The 17980-nt window shown below is 41.2% G+C and overlaps 1 protein-coding gene across 1 annotated transcript in view; it reads left to right on the top strand.

Moving 5' to 3' along the window:
• sema4f (sema domain, immunoglobulin domain (Ig), transmembrane domain (TM) and short cytoplasmic domain, (semaphorin) 4F) overlaps positions 1 to 17562 on the top strand; it is a 59187-nt gene extending 41625 nt beyond the window's left edge. The window contains exons 2-15 of the mRNA XM_007574575.2: positions 6781 to 6917; positions 7720 to 7779; positions 11418 to 11516; positions 11861 to 11972; positions 12066 to 12185; positions 12287 to 12435; positions 12523 to 12704; positions 12947 to 13088; positions 13193 to 13406; positions 13658 to 13767; positions 13892 to 14043; positions 14949 to 15001; positions 15109 to 15299; positions 15992 to 17562. Of these exons, the coding sequence (XP_007574637.1) occupies positions 6781 to 6917; positions 7720 to 7779; positions 11418 to 11516; positions 11861 to 11972; positions 12066 to 12185; positions 12287 to 12435; positions 12523 to 12704; positions 12947 to 13088; positions 13193 to 13406; positions 13658 to 13767; positions 13892 to 14043; positions 14949 to 15001; positions 15109 to 15299; positions 15992 to 16693 (2423 nt within the window). The 3' untranslated portion in view covers positions 16694 to 17562. The remainder of the gene's footprint in view (positions 1 to 6780; positions 6918 to 7719; positions 7780 to 11417; positions 11517 to 11860; positions 11973 to 12065; positions 12186 to 12286; positions 12436 to 12522; positions 12705 to 12946; positions 13089 to 13192; positions 13407 to 13657; positions 13768 to 13891; positions 14044 to 14948; positions 15002 to 15108; positions 15300 to 15991) is intronic.
• The last annotated feature ends 418 nt before the right edge of the window (positions 17563 to 17980 follow it).

The raw sequence follows: 17980 nt of genomic DNA, 5'->3' as shown, positions 1-17980 counted from the left end.
TGTGTGTGTGTGTGTGTGTGTGTGTGTGTGTGTGTGTGTTCAGAGACTGTGGGGGAAGGAACATGTGCGTCTCCCCCTCCAGCTTTCCTCTCCATCCCGTCAGTTTTGATTGACAGAAGAAGAAGGGAGGTGTATAATTTATCACTTCCCACTTGGTCCCTCGGTGCCCTGCAGCCGCAGGACTGAGGTTGGTCCCTCAGAGCAAAAGTCAGATTATTAAATCCTTAATGGACAACATGCACTCACACACTCTCTCTCTCTCTCTCTCTCTCTCTCTCTCTGTTTCTCTCTTCCTCTCTCTCCGTTTCTCTCTTCCTCTCTCTCTCTCTCTCTCTCTCTCTCTCTCTCTCACACACACACACACACACACTCGCTGTTGGCGTACCTCCCTGGAAGCCTCTCTGTCATGTTTAATGTATAATGAATGAATGATTCATGGCGGGGGAGAGAATTTTGTATTTTAGGAGTACTTACTCATTTATACCGCTATGGCTCGCTTTTTGCCTTAGATTAGATTTTTTTCTCAACATATTTCAGATAATTACACATTCTACTTTTATATTTGTGCAATATTATTGTCTTATATGAGAAAATATCAAATTTCTTTCTATCAAAAAAGCCTGTCAGTTGTCTAAATGCGAGTGTAAATGAGATAGAACGCATAAAATAAATCTCTTAATGCGTCACACGCCAATATAAAAGTAACAGTTGGACAGATTGAGTCTCGAATCATTATCAGGTAAACTGGACAAGATCAAGATATAATAGTTTCTCCCAAATCCTTAAAAAAAATTAAGGGAAAAAAAAAAAATCTAACTCGCACACTCGTTGTGGGCAAACAAGATGTCATCAATTCAAAGGATCCAAATGGAGACAGAAAGGCGGGGAACCATGAGGCAGATACACTTAAATAATTGAACTGAGACTCCGGAGCCCAAAAAAAAAACCGTGAAACTGTCAGCTTAGCGTAAGCCAGCAGAAAGCGACGGGGTCCAGGAAAACAACAGGAGGATGTGACGAAGAACATCCTCCTGTCAGTGATACCAGGAAGTATCACTGACTGACGGCCGGAGCGCTGCTGATTGCAGATGAGTAACAGGTGCAGGGAGCCTGAAACTGGAAAATAACACATTTCAAAACTCCCCCAACAGAAGGAAAGCAAATCAGAAGTTTATTCAGAAATATAAACTGTGAAGCTTAACGTTCTGAAACAGGAATATTATGTTTTCTTTTGCTGCTGATTAACTTGCATAAACACACAAGTGCAAAGATGACAAGTAATTTGTAACCTAGTTTTATTCAAACATATACATACAGGCTCCTGTACTTACAGAAACATAAACCAGGCTTCCATAAGCACAACATTAGACATTGTAATATTTGTCTTAATTGCAAAGTTTCTTTTAAGTATTATTGTACAATCAGTTGTATTTTGTTTGACCGATAGTCAGGGGAAAGATGTGAGCTAGTCCTGCTTTTCACTATAAATATCCAAAACAAAGGGGGTAGGGGCAAAAGTAAGTATTATGGGATCGCTATCGCAATACCAATGGTTGCAACATCACAATCGTCAAGGTCGGCTTGGACGCCACATTTGGTTGGATGTATTTCAGTTGGAGTTGCTGATTCACACTCGGCTTGAATCGTCTCACCGTGTGTATCGTTTCAGTGGCTAAAATGCTAGAGCTAACATAAAATGGTGGTGAATTTTTTTTTAATTCTGTGATATGTAAGTTGGACGCTCTGTTTAGTGGTTTGATGAGAGTCCTAATCCTTAATCCTCTTTATAAATATTTGCATTTATAGATTTTAGAGATTATAGCTTATAAACAAAAGCCTACCCAGCTGTTATGTGTCACCTTGGTATTATAATCGTCACTGTGGTGGAGAAAATCTTCTTGCTACAGGACAACAGTGCTAACAACTGCATCAGCTCTTCCTGGTTGGTCTGTTGAGGTTGATCTACTTTTGACCTCAGTTTGTTTGGTGGGAGTAAAAACCACCTTCAGTCAAAGGAGTAAATCAATCTCAAACTTCATTTTATTGCTAGGCTTACACCTGCCCCCGCATGAGGAAGGAAACTCCCACAGACTGGGTGAGGGATTTAATACGCAATGAGGTGCAGTAAGCTAGCAGTGGTGGGAATCACATTAAAGATAGAAATTAAAACCTCAGTGTTGTTTGCATGTCTGTCAGAGTCCTGCGTTTTGCTAATGCAGAGGCAGATGGTGCAGCTCTAGGAATCATCTCTGCATTGGGTGAACAGCAGGTGGTGCCATCATGTGCAAGTTGCTGCGTGTGTGTGTGTGTGTGTGTGTGTCCTACACAGCAAGTGAAGAGAGTTCACAAGGACACGGCTCCAGATCTTGCCTTTGGCTCGTGTCACTAACACTTATGTCTACTTTGCTACACATGGCTGCCTGCATATGTACGTGTGCGAGTCCTGAAATGAAGAAATACGTTGTTGAAGAAGTCGGCTCAGGGTTGTGAGGTGTGACAATATGGACTCAAGAGTTTTATCGCAATATTTCGTGGTGCTGTTGTGGTAACAATAAAGATTTAAAAACTGTTTTTTTACTTATTTTTTAGGTGATAAATAGCTTTGCAGTGCGGAGACACAATGGCACATCATTCAAACGCCACAAACGGCAATATTGTTCTTGGAAAACACTCATCTGAAACAAGATTCTTCAAGATGCCACTTACTTAGAGAAGTGTGGTTTATATCACTGGACTGCTCACAGTAGCTGCGTTTCATAATATTTTCGAAATTACTGACATTTCTTGATGCGCTCATGGAACAAAAAAAATGAATAGAAAAGTAAAAATAACATTTCCAAACACACTGTCGGTTTTCTTTTTTTTATTTTTTAAAGTATTTAACATCTACAGCTGAAATTGATCATAACAATAAATCCAAATTCTTAGAATTGTTTCACGATAAACAATAAATAACACGACAAAAGCCCACTCCCACAGAAGACATTTAACAGTTTTCTTTTGTTGCTCAACATCTTTGTCGTCACTTTGACTAATTTCCAGGAAGCGCGGGGCGAATGAGAGCCGCTCTTGTGATTTGACAGCCTGGAGGCCATTAGTGGGAACAGATGGCTTCTTAGTAAATGAGAAATGACATTCATGTGAAATGTTATGGGAAACAGACACGGGCTATCCGGACGGTTGGGGCCTGGACAGAGGCGGGGAGCAGAGAAAGCGTCTGATTGGGTTACTGGCAGATGTCGGTGTGCTGTCGGGCCCTTCTCGTTTTGCAGAAGTGAACGACGCAGCGCAGACAGACGGACGGCCTCTTAAGTGGAAAGCCATGTCGGCGCTGAGTGCCGTTTATCAGGCCGCCCTGACGCGGCGCTTTGAGTCTCATCAGACGTAAGAGAAACGGAGGGCGACTGCGCCGGTGTAGAGCTTCCAGTCGACAGCTGCTACACTGGAGGTCGTGTTGCTCCAAGATGCATTTTCTGTCCATTCTTCCGGGAAATCTAAGTTTTGGGGAATTTAAACTGAACTGGGCTTTTCATAGACAGTTCATACTCTGTTGAACACAGTCCAAATATAGGTGGTTTGCTTTTCTATGTGCTGGACCTGCAAAATAATCCAGGGTGTGTCTCTCCCTCATCTATCGTCTCTGTTTTTCCGTATAATCATTAGAGAAAACACCTGGATGCTGCTCCGGGTGTTTTATTTAAACATTTTTCAGTAGTGGTTGCAGCCCAACCTTCCTCTTGGTCTCGGTCAGTAAATCTTCACATTTCTGACGTTTTTCATTTCAGCGCAGTCCTTGTACCCGACCGTGACAACAGATTTACAGGTACCACTGAGGAAAAATGGGCAAAGTGGACAAATGGAGAGTAAAACGAAAAGTGTCAGGCTTGAAATAATACAAAACTCCTGTTTTTATGAAATATTTAAAAAAATTTGACAATGGATCTGTGAGATTCAGTGTCCTTCACTTGATCGTCTGTATAAGCCTAGTTTTCTTCAAATAGCTCTTTTTTGTTGGAAATCATTTTGTTGGAGGTGAAATAACATTTTTCTGTCCTTCAAAATTGTATTTGTGATATTTTTGTATAGAGTCAACTAAAGAAAGTGGGGGAAAATGAGTCTTTGTGGCCAACGGCAGATGCAAATTAAAACTAGTTCTCTGCTAAAGTTGTTGAGACTTTTTATGTCTGGATGTTTGTGGCGTTTGAAATGATGAAAAATATTTTCGTCTAGGAATGATTGAGGTGATTTCGTCTTGTAACCACTTCATTGGACTAATAAACTATATTTGCTGCTGCTTTTCTAAATCACGCCCAGCATTTCTAAAGACTCATGTTATATATGTCATATACTCTTGCGGATTGCTCTTTTTTTGAGTGTTTGTTTTGTTGCCAGCTGTAAAGTGAGATCTTAAATACGACAAAATAATTTAGATGAATAGTAATCGGGAGAGAGAATTATGTTACAGACATGAGTTTTGGCAGCTGAATGCTGCTAATCATATTTTGGCAGCGTTGGTGGTTAATAGTGGGCTTGCAGCCCATGCTGCTTGTGTTTGCTCTTTGTCTTTTTCTCCTCCATTGTGGAAATGTTTAAAGGAAATGCAGCAAGTTGCTTGAATGGAAGGCAGTCACTGTAGTGCAGAGTATAAAAGTGTATATGGTGTTTGCTCTTTTTTTTTATGTTGTGGTTCATTTTATTTTACTTAGCAGATTTCTTCTGCCGTACATTGTTGGTGTAACGATGGATTTTAGTGAGCAGATCCGTACACACAGCATAAACACGATGCATCTTTTCCACTGGGGCCTAAAACTGCACACAGCTGTAAGACGTGATGTTGATGAGAGTCATGATACATTAATTAGTAAGTTTTGTTTGTGTCGCTTTACTTCCCACGCCTGAATGATCAGCATCAGTGTCGAATCCTCTGTGATCAGTGGGTACAGTATGTTTGTGTTTTAGCAGGTTGTGTGTGCAAACTGGTCTCTCGATCCCTTCTTTGGACATAATGCTGTGCTGCGTGCATGCGTGTGTGTGTGTGTGTGTGTACGTGTGTGCGCGCGTGTGTCTCTTGTGTCCGTAATTATGTCCGGCCTTTTTCATTAAACGTCAGCTTGAAAAGAAAAGCTGTGAAATCTGTCAGATTTCCCCTCATTTAAACACACAGGTGCAGCTAAAGTCTTCCACCAAAGACACTGAATAAACAGCTGTGCTTTTCCCCTCTCTGTAGTGAGGACACACACACACACACACACACACACACACACACACACACACACACACACACACAAAGCCTGTGGGGCATGAGCCAGGATGCAGGTGAAGCTATGTTTATTTCTACAGCAAGCTGAGGTGGACTCTCTCTCTCCCCCCCACACAAAAATACACATAGTTACAGTAACCGCTTATCTAAGCAATGCTTAAATTGTTGCTTTTACAACTTGTTGGCTGCGAGGCGGCATTCCAGGCCTTTCAGCTGGAACGTGAACCTGAGAATGACATCACATCTAACTTAATGGTGTTCCATTCGTGAGCTGGAACACCAGAAGGATTCCCTCATTGTTGTGCTCAGCTATTATTAGCAGCACCAGTGGATAATAGAATATTACTCTTCACTTTATTTATTTAAGCAGTGCAGCATCATCTTCACCATAACAGAGGTTGTCCAGCACTGTGTGTGACTGGCTTAAGGGGACGCAGACAGACAAAAATCGCAAATCATTCCTGCAACATATGTAACTGTGTTTTATGAAGTCATTTTTATTTTGAGGTTGAGTTTAGACCAAACCTGGACCTGGCCCTCAAAGACTTGATTCTGGACTTAGACTTTGGTTTAAAGACTTGACCTGGACTACTGAAGCGCTTAAAACTTGACTTCAACTTAGAATTGAACTGAGTAAACCTCAGTTTGTTCATGATATGTTTGAGACTTGAATTGGACTTGACCCAAAAATACTCTAGATTAGATACAACCTTTGGTGGATATACCTGGAATTTGTCGGTCTGGTTTTAACGTCAATGTGTGGCTTCCTGGTGAACCTGACTCTACCCATGATCGCCTCAGCTGTCACGATGCATCTTAATGAGCAGATCTTTAAAAAAGTAAAGGCTCAATCCAGACTGTTTATTGACCATCAGTCCCATCAGTTGTTGCAGAATTATAATAATCAATTTTATAGAAAAATTGAAATTATCGCTGACATTTCTGGATGTGACATTTTACTTTAGCTTTCCCCTCACACACTTAAGACTTAATTTTGACTCATCGCAAACTTTGGACAACTCAGTCTTGGTGCTCAAAGGTCTCAGGTTTTGACTTGGATTTGCCCATGCAAGGCTTGAAATGTCACCTGGCACAAGACTTAAGATTTGATTTAGAATGCCCCTTAAAGACTGGGGACTTATACTTAGCCACCAAAGGGTTNGATGCTTTGTTGTAAAGAGGAAAAGAGTAGGAGGGAGAGCGACTGACTGAGAGAGCAAACAAGAGCTGGAGCGCTGTTCAAAAGCTTCTGGGATTTGATTTATGTGATCCGTTTCAGAAGAGGAGACAAATATAGCTGATATAGCTCACCATGTATTATGTAGAGAAGAGTCTATTGTTTACTGTACATTACTATGTTTTATTATTTAGCCTGTTTTATGTCTCCCAGGGGAGTGAATCTTATTCAAACACAGAGCTCCACGTGAGCAATGGATTCAAAGGATCCAGAAAGATATTTCAAAACAAGCACAGAGGAACGGCGCTAATTCTTCCTCTCTCTCTGTTTCTGATTTGTCCAGTGGAGCAAAAGACGTTCTACGGCGTGACGAACTTCAGCACCTTCCTGCTGAACTCTTCCTCAGGGATCCTTTTCCTGGGCGCCAAAGATGCCATTCTAGCTGTGGACACCAACAACCTGAAGCAACCGCCAAAAAAGGTGATGCTGCAGTGGAGAAGAGCAAATTTATATATATGTGTGTGTGTGTGTGTGTGTGTGTGCGTGTGTGTGTGTGAGGGATAATGATGATCAAATGATCAAATGTCTCCTTTTCATACCAGATGAAACAAATAAGTCATTTGAGAAAACTATTCATTCTTGTAAACCTGTGAGTTTTATAAGTATGTCACCCTGAAATCCTCTGGAGTTTTTTTTTTTAGAACTACAAAGTATTTATGTTGAAATTTTGCCTTTTCTGTACAGTATTGCCGTTGCACAGTCATGTACCCATTGTGAGACAATAAAGGATATTTCTATTCTGTTCCAAATCCTGATGATCAGATCATAAAAGTTGGAGAACTTGTATATAACACAAACTCTAGAACAGGCTTGATTTGAGCAAAATTTCATAAAAAATGCTAAGGAAAATGGCAAAATATGCTTAAAGATGAGATGACAAGTTTGAATCTCTTCTGGATCTCACACACGTGGATACGGATTACAAATAAAGTATTGTACTTTTAACTGGCTCGTTTTTCCTGGATTTGCCCTTTAACCTCATGTTTCGGACACACTGTGCAAGAAAACTTCTTCCAGAGTTGGCGAACAGGGGCGCGTCTCAGCTGTTGATAATATGAACATAACATGTTTGTGTAAAAGGATCTTTAAAGATCAGCCTGTTCCAGTGAAAGGAAACAGTAGCTAATAATTTTGGGTTACAGAATGTGACTAATCTGATATTGACCAGCGATCTGTAAGCAGTTGTTGACTTACCCGGTTCGTTCTTCTCACCTTCCTTCAGATCGATTGGGTCGTACCGGAGGAGAAGAGGAAGTCTTGCGTGGGGAAAGGAAAGACGGAGGTGAGACTTTTTAAAGCCCTTCGTCTTCTGTTTGATTTAGGAATAACTCCGATTTATAGACACAATAAGGTACTGTGAATTAATTCTGGCTAAATGTTTGTGCAGCTTGATTTAGAGGAACTCCTGTTGTTTTCTGTTTCAGTGTCATTGATCTGGAAAATACAAAGGAAATTATGAACTTCAGTTTCTTTTGCTTGAAACTGAAGTTCATAATTGAAGCTTAAAAAGTCAATCTTCAAAAATGACAGACGTTTCTGTTAGGCTCTTCACTTTGACCTCCACTTGATTCAAAATGAAACTGTACAATGAGACGTAATTGATTTTATTTAAAACGGAAAACTACAACATGTAGATTGTTACTCCTTAGCTAATGATGTTTTCTGTGACATCTAGAAGTTTTTTTTTTCCCAAAATGCTTAATTTGTCTTGTGATTGGTGGGATAAGCATAACAGGCTTCTTTCTGCCAGCTGGCCGACTGTGTGCAGCAAGGCAAAAACATACTCTAGTTCTATGGTCAATTATTATTTTTTTTTTATTTTTTTTTTTGGCCTTGGAATTTTTTTTGTTTTGTTTATTCTGTGCAACATGAATGTGATATGGGCAACTATTTTCAAGCCTCACTAGATATTTTCATTCTTATTTGCTATAAAATGTACATTAAAAACAACAACAAAAATAATACAAGAAAAAAAAAATCCCTTGTATTGTAGGAAAAAAAAAGATGGAAAACAAGCGACAAAGATACAAAACACCTGAAACATTTCATGTAATGTAGTGAAATTATTTGCATATTTTTGGGACAGCCTATAAGTATAGGTGGTATGAACTGGATCCAAGTTGTATTTACCTCTTCACCTATATGTGTGTGTGTGTGTGTGTGTGCGTGTGCGTGTGTGTGTGTTTCTTTCACAAGCCCATTTTGCTGGGCATCAGACGTGAAGTTCTGGGGCTGATGCCAGGCCCTCATACAGGGTGTTAGCTCGCGAAGGGACACAGAAGCAGGAGACAGGCTGTATATAAAGTCACAGATGTCCACTAACCGCCGGAAACAGATTAAATAGAGCGTAAAGTACAGTCAAGCTTTGCATCTCCATCTACAGTGTCTTCTTACAGTAAATGCTACACTCGCTGTGTATTTGTTGATTCATGCCGGAGTGATGCGTTGTTTTTTTTTAATGCAATGTCAGATTGACGACGCTTTTAAGCTTTAATGGATAACTTGTGAAATTACCGTGTTCCAGTACGTCACCTTGTATGCTCAAAAAGTCCATTTTAGCAGAGTTTTAGTGATAGATTTGAGAAGATTTCTTTGTTCCAGTGTAAAGAAAAAAAAAAAAGTGGGAAGTTGACTCACTGTTAAAAGCAGGAATACAAAGGGATTTTTTTCTGCAAAAACATTGATTAAAAGATTATGCCTGAGTCAGAGGGAATAAGAAGAGAGAAGGAAGCAACTATGAGAAAAAGCAAGACTGCATTTAGAAAACCACGGCGACAGACTCAACAGAAGACCACCTGCATGCGTTTGTGTGCTTGGTTATCATTGAAAGAGACAGCTTAGAACCGCTGGAGTGAGAACGTTTGGAGAACTGAGGATGTTTGTCTCCTCACATTTCACACCACATTTAAGGGTTTATGCAGCTTTAGAGTGACGGTGGTGCAGACACTTAGATTTACTGGGGGAAACCAGTAGACAAGCGGTTTACTAGAAAATTTGCAAACTTAGAAACCCTCTTTTCAACCAGCTTTCCTAAGCTAACCATGACATTATATTTCTGAGTTTTTGTTGTCTTTTTCATGTTCACTGACAACATGACATGCACGGTTGTCTTCAATAGAAACAGGATCAGAATTGTGCTGATCCAGGCTCAAATGTTTGCATACATGTTTGCGAGTACCTTTAGCTCCAGCCTGTTGATGGCTACAAAAACGTGTGAGGTTAAAGTTCAACTTGCTAAACTTGAACATAAGTGGGGAGGCGAGGCATGCTACACTTCTCTCTTCCACATCTTCTAACTGGGAAGGAAACGTTTCACTCCAGGAACTGAGACAGACTATTTCCTGGATCAGGATGGTACTCTGCTACAACTCTGGGAAAAAAAAAAACTGAAGAGCCCGCTAAGAATAATCATTTTCTCTGATTTTAGTTTTTACATGTATATGTTTGAGTAAATTGAACATTGTTCTTTTACTCTATGAACTACTGACAACATGTCTCTGAAATTTCAAGCAAAAACTTTGCATTTATTTGCAGAAAATGAGAAATGGTCAAAATAACAAAAACGATGCAGTGCTTTCGGACCTCAAACAATGCAAAGGACACTAGTTCATTTTAATTTAGAAACATAAATACTAATGTTTTAACTCAGGAAGATTTAAGGAATCAATATTTGGTGAAATAACCAGGAGGTTTTCAATGGGGTTCAGTGCACTGGGCTCTTCATGTTTTTCCAAAGCTGCATTTTGACAGTATATCACTACGTCATGCATTATGTAGTCCTTCCAGCATGGAAAAAAAAAAACAACAACAAAAAAAAACAAGTCAGATGCATCATTAAACTCCCAAAAAATAATGCAACATAAGTTCACCAAGTCAATACCAGTAATGCAGGTCCCAGTGGCTGAACTGGTAAAATTTAAATAATTACTAAACACAGATTATCAATGTGGAAATGATTTTCTTCCAAATTAATTTGATTTTTTTTACTCATCATATGACTGAAAAAGGCCTACAACGAACCCACTAGTTAAGGAATATCTTATTCCATCTGACAGCTTCATTTAGTAAAAGGCTGAAATCATAGAATTAGTCATTAAAAATGAAGAGAGTGACAATAGTCTTATTGTTGTGTTAATTTCAAGCGCCACATTAAATTTATAATCCTGATTTGAGGCTGTGTGTTTAATGACTGGAGGGTATTTTGGCTGGCAGTGGGCCTCCCACGGAGCTGAACCAGCACGGCGGTGGCGGCTCGTGTGGGTTAGCGGGGAGGGTTGATTCAGGTGACATGATCTGGGCCTGGGAGAGGATCTGTTCCCTGGGGAAGAGGTGACTCAGGCCTGGAGCTCATCCAGAAAAACATGGAGTCTTTGTGCTGCACGCACACACACACACACACACACACACACACACACGCACATGCACGCACACACACATGCACATACACACGCACACACACACGCACATGCACATACACACACGCGCACACACACACACACTTCAATATAAATTACCTGCGTCATTTTTTCCTGCTAAGTGAGGTGAGACTATGAGGGTATTTTTCCACGTCAGACAGAAGAGATACAAATATTACATTGTTGGTTTGCTATTGATTGATTTTGGATCGTGAGAAGAAGACAGCTACTTCCATCCCAAAACAAAACTTTTAGAAGACCAAAGTATTAAGATTTAAAAACGTATTAAAACATATTCCACGTATGTCACCATTGTTTATTTATTTAGTTTGTGCATCAATCTGCAGTACATCTTCAAGTGTGGGATGCACTGTGAATATTTACATGGAAAGTTTTCACACAGAAATCTAAAAATGTATTTTTACATTTACTGAATGGTGAAGTTCAGCACAAAAAGTCACGCTGAGCCTTAAACTCATTTGCGTAACTTTGTCTCCCCCTGCAGGCGGACTGCAACAACTACATCCGTCTGTTGGAGTTCCAGAAAGACGGCCACATCTACGTGTGTGGCACCTACGCCTTCGACCCCCAGTGTGCATTCCTGGTGAGTGTGTCCATCATCTTCATACTTCTGGGCAGCGGCAAGTGAATAATCGACTGAAAACAAGTCATTATCTGTCCTGTGTTTGAGTCAAGACTGGTTATTAAATTGCAGACACAAACGTAAATGTATTTTATTCAGTTTTCATGTAAAACTTTTAGGTGCATAGAAAATAAAACATTTTTTTCCTGTTTTTTTGTTTGCAAATAAAAATCTAAGGAGAGATTTTTATGTGGTTATAGAACCACCTCACGCTGAATCTACAGCTCACCCAGATCCTTACTGGCTCCTCTGGGCAGTTTAGTTTCATCCAGTTGTGTTTTTTTTTTTTTTCTGTCATCCTGCAGCACGTTCCCTCCTTCACTTTGGAAAAAACAGAGGATGGAGCATTGAGGATGGAGACTGGGAAGGGCAAATGCCCCTTTGAGCCCAGTCAGCGTTACACAGCTGTAATGGCAGGCAAGTGGGAAAACTTTGGATCAGTTCTTAGCTGGCTTAATTCATGCTTCCCAAGCCTGCTCTATTATAAATGTTTCTATTTCTTCTCCTCAGATGGCATCCTCTACACAGCAGCCACCAGTAACTTCCTGGGAACCTCCTATGACATCTCCAGGGCAACGGGCCCCGAGCAGGAGCGCGTCCGGACCGACCAGTCCATCAACTGGCTCAACGGTGAGGCGCTCAGAAGTACCCAAGATACACACATTTGATCTTAGTGCCAGGTCTTGTGAATGACCTTACTGGTCATCTGTTTTTCTTATTTGTGCATTCAGACCCGGAGTTTGTGAGCTCGGCCTTGATAGAGCAGGCCCCGGACAGCAACCCGACCGGAGACGACGACAAAATCTACTTCTTCTTCACCGAGATGGCCAAAGAGCACGATCTGTACACCAAAGTGCCGAGGGTGGTGCGGGTCTGCAAGGTAACCCAGAGTTTTGACAAAATTACTTATTTGCATCTCTTTTTTTTTGCCTTCGCTGGAGTAAACGTACGCTGTCTGATTGTTCAGTCTGACGTGGGAGGGATGAAGACTCTGCAGCGACGGTGGACCACCTTCCTCAAGGCCCAGCTGGTGTGTGAAGACAAAGCCAGCGGTCAGCGCTACAACATCCTGACGGACGTTTTCACGGCTCAACACTCCCCAGGAGACCCCAGCAGCACACACTTCTACGGGCTGTTCACCTCCCAGTGGTAGGAACAGTCGGAGAAAACAGTTCCGACCATAAATCTATAAAAGTATTGAATATGTGGGCAGAAATTGCACAGCAGTGAGCAAATTATCAATTTGATGGCAACTTTATTCTTTCTGGGTATCAAGTCATCAGTTTTCAGGGAATATTTTACCAAGGAGTGATATAGACAAATCAGTTTTCTAAACTTTAAATAATCACGCTTTGTAATTTTGCCCCTTTTCCTTGTTTCTTTTTTTCCAGGGAGCCCAATGATATTTCAGCGGTGTGTGTCTTCAGTCTGTTTGACATCAGCAAAGTGATGGACGGTCCTTTTAAAGAGCTGAAGAAGACATGTGAGAACTGGAACAGTCCTGAGACTGTTCCCACTCCAAGACCGGGCCAGGTACCGAGCTCCACCGCTCTGCCTGCTTTCATAAATACGATTGTTTTTCTCCTCATTTAACTATTTTCTTTCTGCCTTTTCTTTTTTTTTTTTTTACTGTTTAGTGTTTGAACAACAACTTAAAGGCTCAGGGATTCGAATCCTCGTTGAAACTCCCTGATAAGGTGCTGACTTTTGTGAGGGATCACCCTCTGATGGAGAACAGCGTCACTGCAGCGCCCCTGCTGGTCCGGAAGGGAATCAAATACACCAAGCTGGCTGTGACGCTGATGGGTGAGGCCGAGGACCGGAGAGGAGCCGTCCTCCATCTTGGAACAGGTCAGAAGAGAGGAATAGAGATTAAACTTCTAAGATATGACTGTTTTGAGTCACTATGCTTACATTTCTCAACTACATTTTAAACTGTTCATTCAGGCAATTTTTAAAATGCTCAAACTGTTGATTGGCTTAAAACTCAAGTATTTAAAACATAGCAGCAGAAAAAAATTTGGTTTGTATTCATTTAGTTAGATTTTGTCTTTATTTGAACTAAAATAAAAAAAACTTTTTAATTGGTTTCTGTGTTGTAGATCGTGGGGAGCTCCACCAGGTGGCAGTAGCGAACCAGAATGCAACTCTACTACAAGAGATTCCTCTTTTCTCACCGGAAGAGCCTGTTAACAATATCATAATGCACCAGGTAAAGCATTAGCTTTTGTCTCTCACATCCAGCCTTTCGTTTATTTATTTAGCTTATTCAATCTTAAAATGAAACTGCTAGCTTTAGCGTGTGTTGGTTCTGTAAGGCGTCGCTGTGTTTCCAGGGCCGAGCGCTGGTGGGCAGCCCGCAGTCGGTGGCTGAAGTCCAGACTGAAGGCTGCGCTCTGTACTCCAGCTGTGAGGTCTGTGCCAGAGCCAGAGGAGTTGGCTGTGAGTGGAGCACAGAGGACAACACCTGCAGATTCACACTCACAGAGTGAGTATAACAACGGAGAGACGCTGAAAGTCTAGGGCAGATTACCCCTACGTTAGGTTTTAAAGACGACTTTTAGATTATCTTTGATGCTTTCCATTTTATATAATGTATGTGTTTTGCTTCATTCGTCAAATATTTGTCAAGATTATTCTTCTTTCAACACTGAAAATAGTCAAGACGGGGTAATTAACGTACGACACTTCATTGTAATTCTACTGTGTATTTAAAATGTACATATTGAGCGAAATGTCTCGTTTAAGAAGGAAAGAAAGAAAAAGACAGAGGAGAAAGAATAAGCTAAAAAGAAGTACAAAAATAAACAAAATAAAATTTATCAATACATTTTAATGAGGCACAAATTAAAGGAGCAATTATCAAAAAGCCAGAATAATCCACACTTAACAATCAAGCAATGATTAAATAGGAATCAGACAACCATCAAACAAAGAACTGGTTAAATTTTCATTTTTATTCTTTGTTTTTCTCACACCTTTTCTTTTCTAAACAACCAATCGACATTTTTGTCACATTAGTCGCTTTAATTGTGCCAGAAAGTAGCAAGAACGGGGAAAATCATGCATTTTTAAATTGAGAAATTTCAATTGCTAATTTTTCCTTTGTTATTGGATTATTTTTTGTCACTTTGTTTTGTTTTTGTTCTTCCTAGATTGGATTAATAATAGTTAGTTTACAACAGTAAGTCTATTACTGTTATTCTGTTAGTCCTTATCTGTAATAAGCAATAATAATGAATGGCCAAACGTTCAGAAAACATAATTAGGAAAAATAAACATCACATAATTAAACATTAAATGAACCAATCGATAGTTATTAAACAAAAGGGAGTAGAAGAACAAACATCATTAGCCATCAATCTGAGTGATTCTCTGTTTTTCTGCTTCCAGTCCTGGTTCAGGTGACGTTGTGGATGAAGCATTAAAAAAGTGTAATTCTCAAGGTAAATATATCCAGGTGTCGCATAATACGAGGTTTCTGTTTTGTTTTCAAACCTTCACGTCTCGTGGTAAATACTGTTTTTAAGCTCTCTGCTTCCCTGTGCTGTAGGACGATGCGATCCATCCACCAAGTGGCTGAAAGTCTCCCCCGGGCTGCAGATCCTGTTGCCGTGTGTCCAGCTCTCTCCGCGGCCTTGCAGCTGGGAGTATCCTCCCCACAGACACACCAGGCAGCACCACTCTGACTTGGCGGTGACCGTGACCGAGGAGAACCTGGGGAGCTACGTTTGCACTTGCCAGGTACAGATTTGTTTTTGTGTCTATAGAGCCTTTACAGAAGTATCCATGGCGACTCGTCTTCATGTGATGGAGCAAGAGCAGTTTTTACAAACAAACAAAAATCTAAATAATGTGACGTCAGTCAGTGCTTTTCTCAATCGCCTTTCGCTACATTTAGCTGCAAGTCATTTGGTCTTAAGTCCTCTAGCAGCTTTACATGTATGGAGACTGAAAATGCGTCTTTGCAAAACGACTCCTGGACAGTTAGACTGGATGGAAAGCATGTTGTATTCGTATTTATTATGTCTTTTTGTAAAGTTTCCTGTTTGGCAAGAAGGCAAATCACTAATCAGATCTGGCTATTATGAACACAACAGAACATCTTCTATATTAACTGTTCCTCATACAGTGTACTCTAAATTGAATGTATTTTAAAAACACTATTATTAATTCTAATAATTCTAATAATAGGAAAATTGAACTTCTGAGTTTTCGTCAACAAAAGATTTCTTTTAAAAGTATAATTTAAACATTTTGTCCCCTCTTAGCATCTCCACAAGCCTTTCATTGGTCTATTACACAAAGTTTGTAGTTTTAACAAAATACAATGCAAACGTTAAGAGACTGAATCCTTTTGAAGGCACTGTATCAGACTTTTTTTGCTTCATCACAGGAAGCCATTGCCTGAAAGATGCACATATTTTGTCTTTCAGGAGGGCGGACCTAACGTCAGAGACCCGACCCCCTGCCGGCGAGCGGCGTTTTACCTGCACCTGGAGGAACCCAACGCTAGCGGATCGTTTGGCCAGAATGGAAACCGACATCACTTGGCGATCTACGTCCTGTTATTCTTCGTAGGTCTAGTGTGTGGAGCATTTCTCCTCTATTTCTTAACCCTGAAGAAAAACAGCAGCCGCCCGGGCAATCGCGCTCCCGATAACTCGTTGTCGTCGGGGAAGGAGCAGAAGCTGCTGTGCTCCTCCGCGACGCCGCAGTCCCAAAGCAGCTCCAGCCTGGTGTCGGACGGATTCAGGTCGTCGGAAAAGCAAAACGGCAAGACGACGTCAACCACGGCCACCACGCTGCTCAGCAGTCAGGGCAACGGCGGCCCCCACGCTAACAGCTACAGCGGCGGCTCCAGGGTCAGCAGCAACCCGAGCAACGGCCATTCTCTGTACGGCAACTGCGACACCGGCGGCAGCGGGCTGAAGCTCAACTCCGAGATCCTGGTAGCGAACGCGCTGGGGGGCCGGACGGGGGACTGGAGGCGGCCAGATTTGGGAGAGAAGGAGCCGGGGGAGGGAAATGGAGCGGATGAACTGCTGGGAGCGAGGAAGAAGGGACTAGAGGACGAGTTTGTCAGTTTGTCTGAGTTTCAAGCTCCGCTTGCTCCGTGTGAAGAAAGCTCAATATGAAGGAAAACATTCTGCAATCTGCAAAGAAACTGAATGCCACTTTAGGTACTGCCAAATGCCTTTGAGTGGGAGCTGTGGCATGACGAGAGAGACTAGAGCTCTATGAGAAAATAAGTCAAAGTCTCTTCAGAGGACTTCTATGAACGGACTGAAGCGCAACGTAAAAAACACAAGCGTGCGATACACCACTGTTGTAACACTCAAGAGAGCCACGGCTTACATTGTATGGATGTAAATGGCAAATGTAAATAAGTGAGATGTGAACACGAAAGTCGGTGGTCGTTTAATTCCAATGTTGGCAGGAAATCAAAGACGGAAATGCCAACCTGCGTCGACGTGGAAAAGCCATATTTTGTTGTCGTACTGTCTGTCATTCACCTGTACCGATGGAACTTCAAAAGGCAAAGTGCACTTCAGTTTTAGCTCCTTTCTCTGTCACTAGGTGTCGCTAATTCTCTCTCTCTGTGGTCGCACCGCTCATGCCGCACACCCCGACGGATCCAAACGCACCAAAGGACTGCTGAGCCACGCGGGGCCCGGTTCTGGCACCAGTCTGGGCCTCAGAGACGGAGAGAGAGATGTCGCTGTCGGAGACTAAAGAACCAAAGACGGGGCTGTCCCTGTCAGCACGACTGTTGTTCCCGAGAGCTTCACAGATTCAGGGTCAGATTCCTGTCGGTGTTTGGGAGCCGACCCGCTTTCCAGATTATCGAAGGAAGTCGAACGTCTTTCAAATGATGATGTCTTAAAGAATGGACCTTTTTTTAAACTCAGAGCCACCGTCACCTCATTCTGTGAGTGGATTTCAACATAAATGTCTTGTTTTCTTTTTGTCATGTGTTTTATAATAAAAAAGAAAGATTCAAGTGTTGTCATTGCATCTTTTTATTTGTTTTTCTGAAATAATTAAATTTCACAAAATGGAATTGTTTCTGAAATTGCATTTTGGATTTACTCGGATTATATTTGTCTGATGTTAAAATATGTTTAGTGCTCTGAATTCAATTCAAATTCATAAAAAATAAAAACTTATTTTATGCCAAAGGGAAATTAAAAGTCATTGTACTTTAAAGAGCTGTGGGCAGGAAGGAGCTCCTGTAGCAGACAGTGTTACAGCGGCTTGGCAATGCTGACCGTGTTCTGGAACATTGAAGTGAGACTATCAGCTTTATTAGTTAGATGGGATCCTGAATTGGAGGATAATTTTATAAACTCATCAGTTTAAAATGTAAATAAGGGCAAACAAATTAAAGTAGAGGATTACTCCATGTCCCTGCAGAACTTTGT

Source organism: Poecilia formosa, unplaced genomic scaffold (assembly GCF_000485575.1).
Source record: "Poecilia formosa unplaced genomic scaffold, Poecilia_formosa-5.1.2 Scaffold357, whole genome shotgun sequence".
In the NCBI taxonomy this organism is placed as follows: Eukaryota; Metazoa; Chordata; class Actinopteri; order Cyprinodontiformes; family Poeciliidae; genus Poecilia; species Poecilia formosa.
The sequence above is the reverse complement of the archived record's forward strand: the minus strand, read 5'-3'. Positions and strand labels throughout refer to the sequence as shown.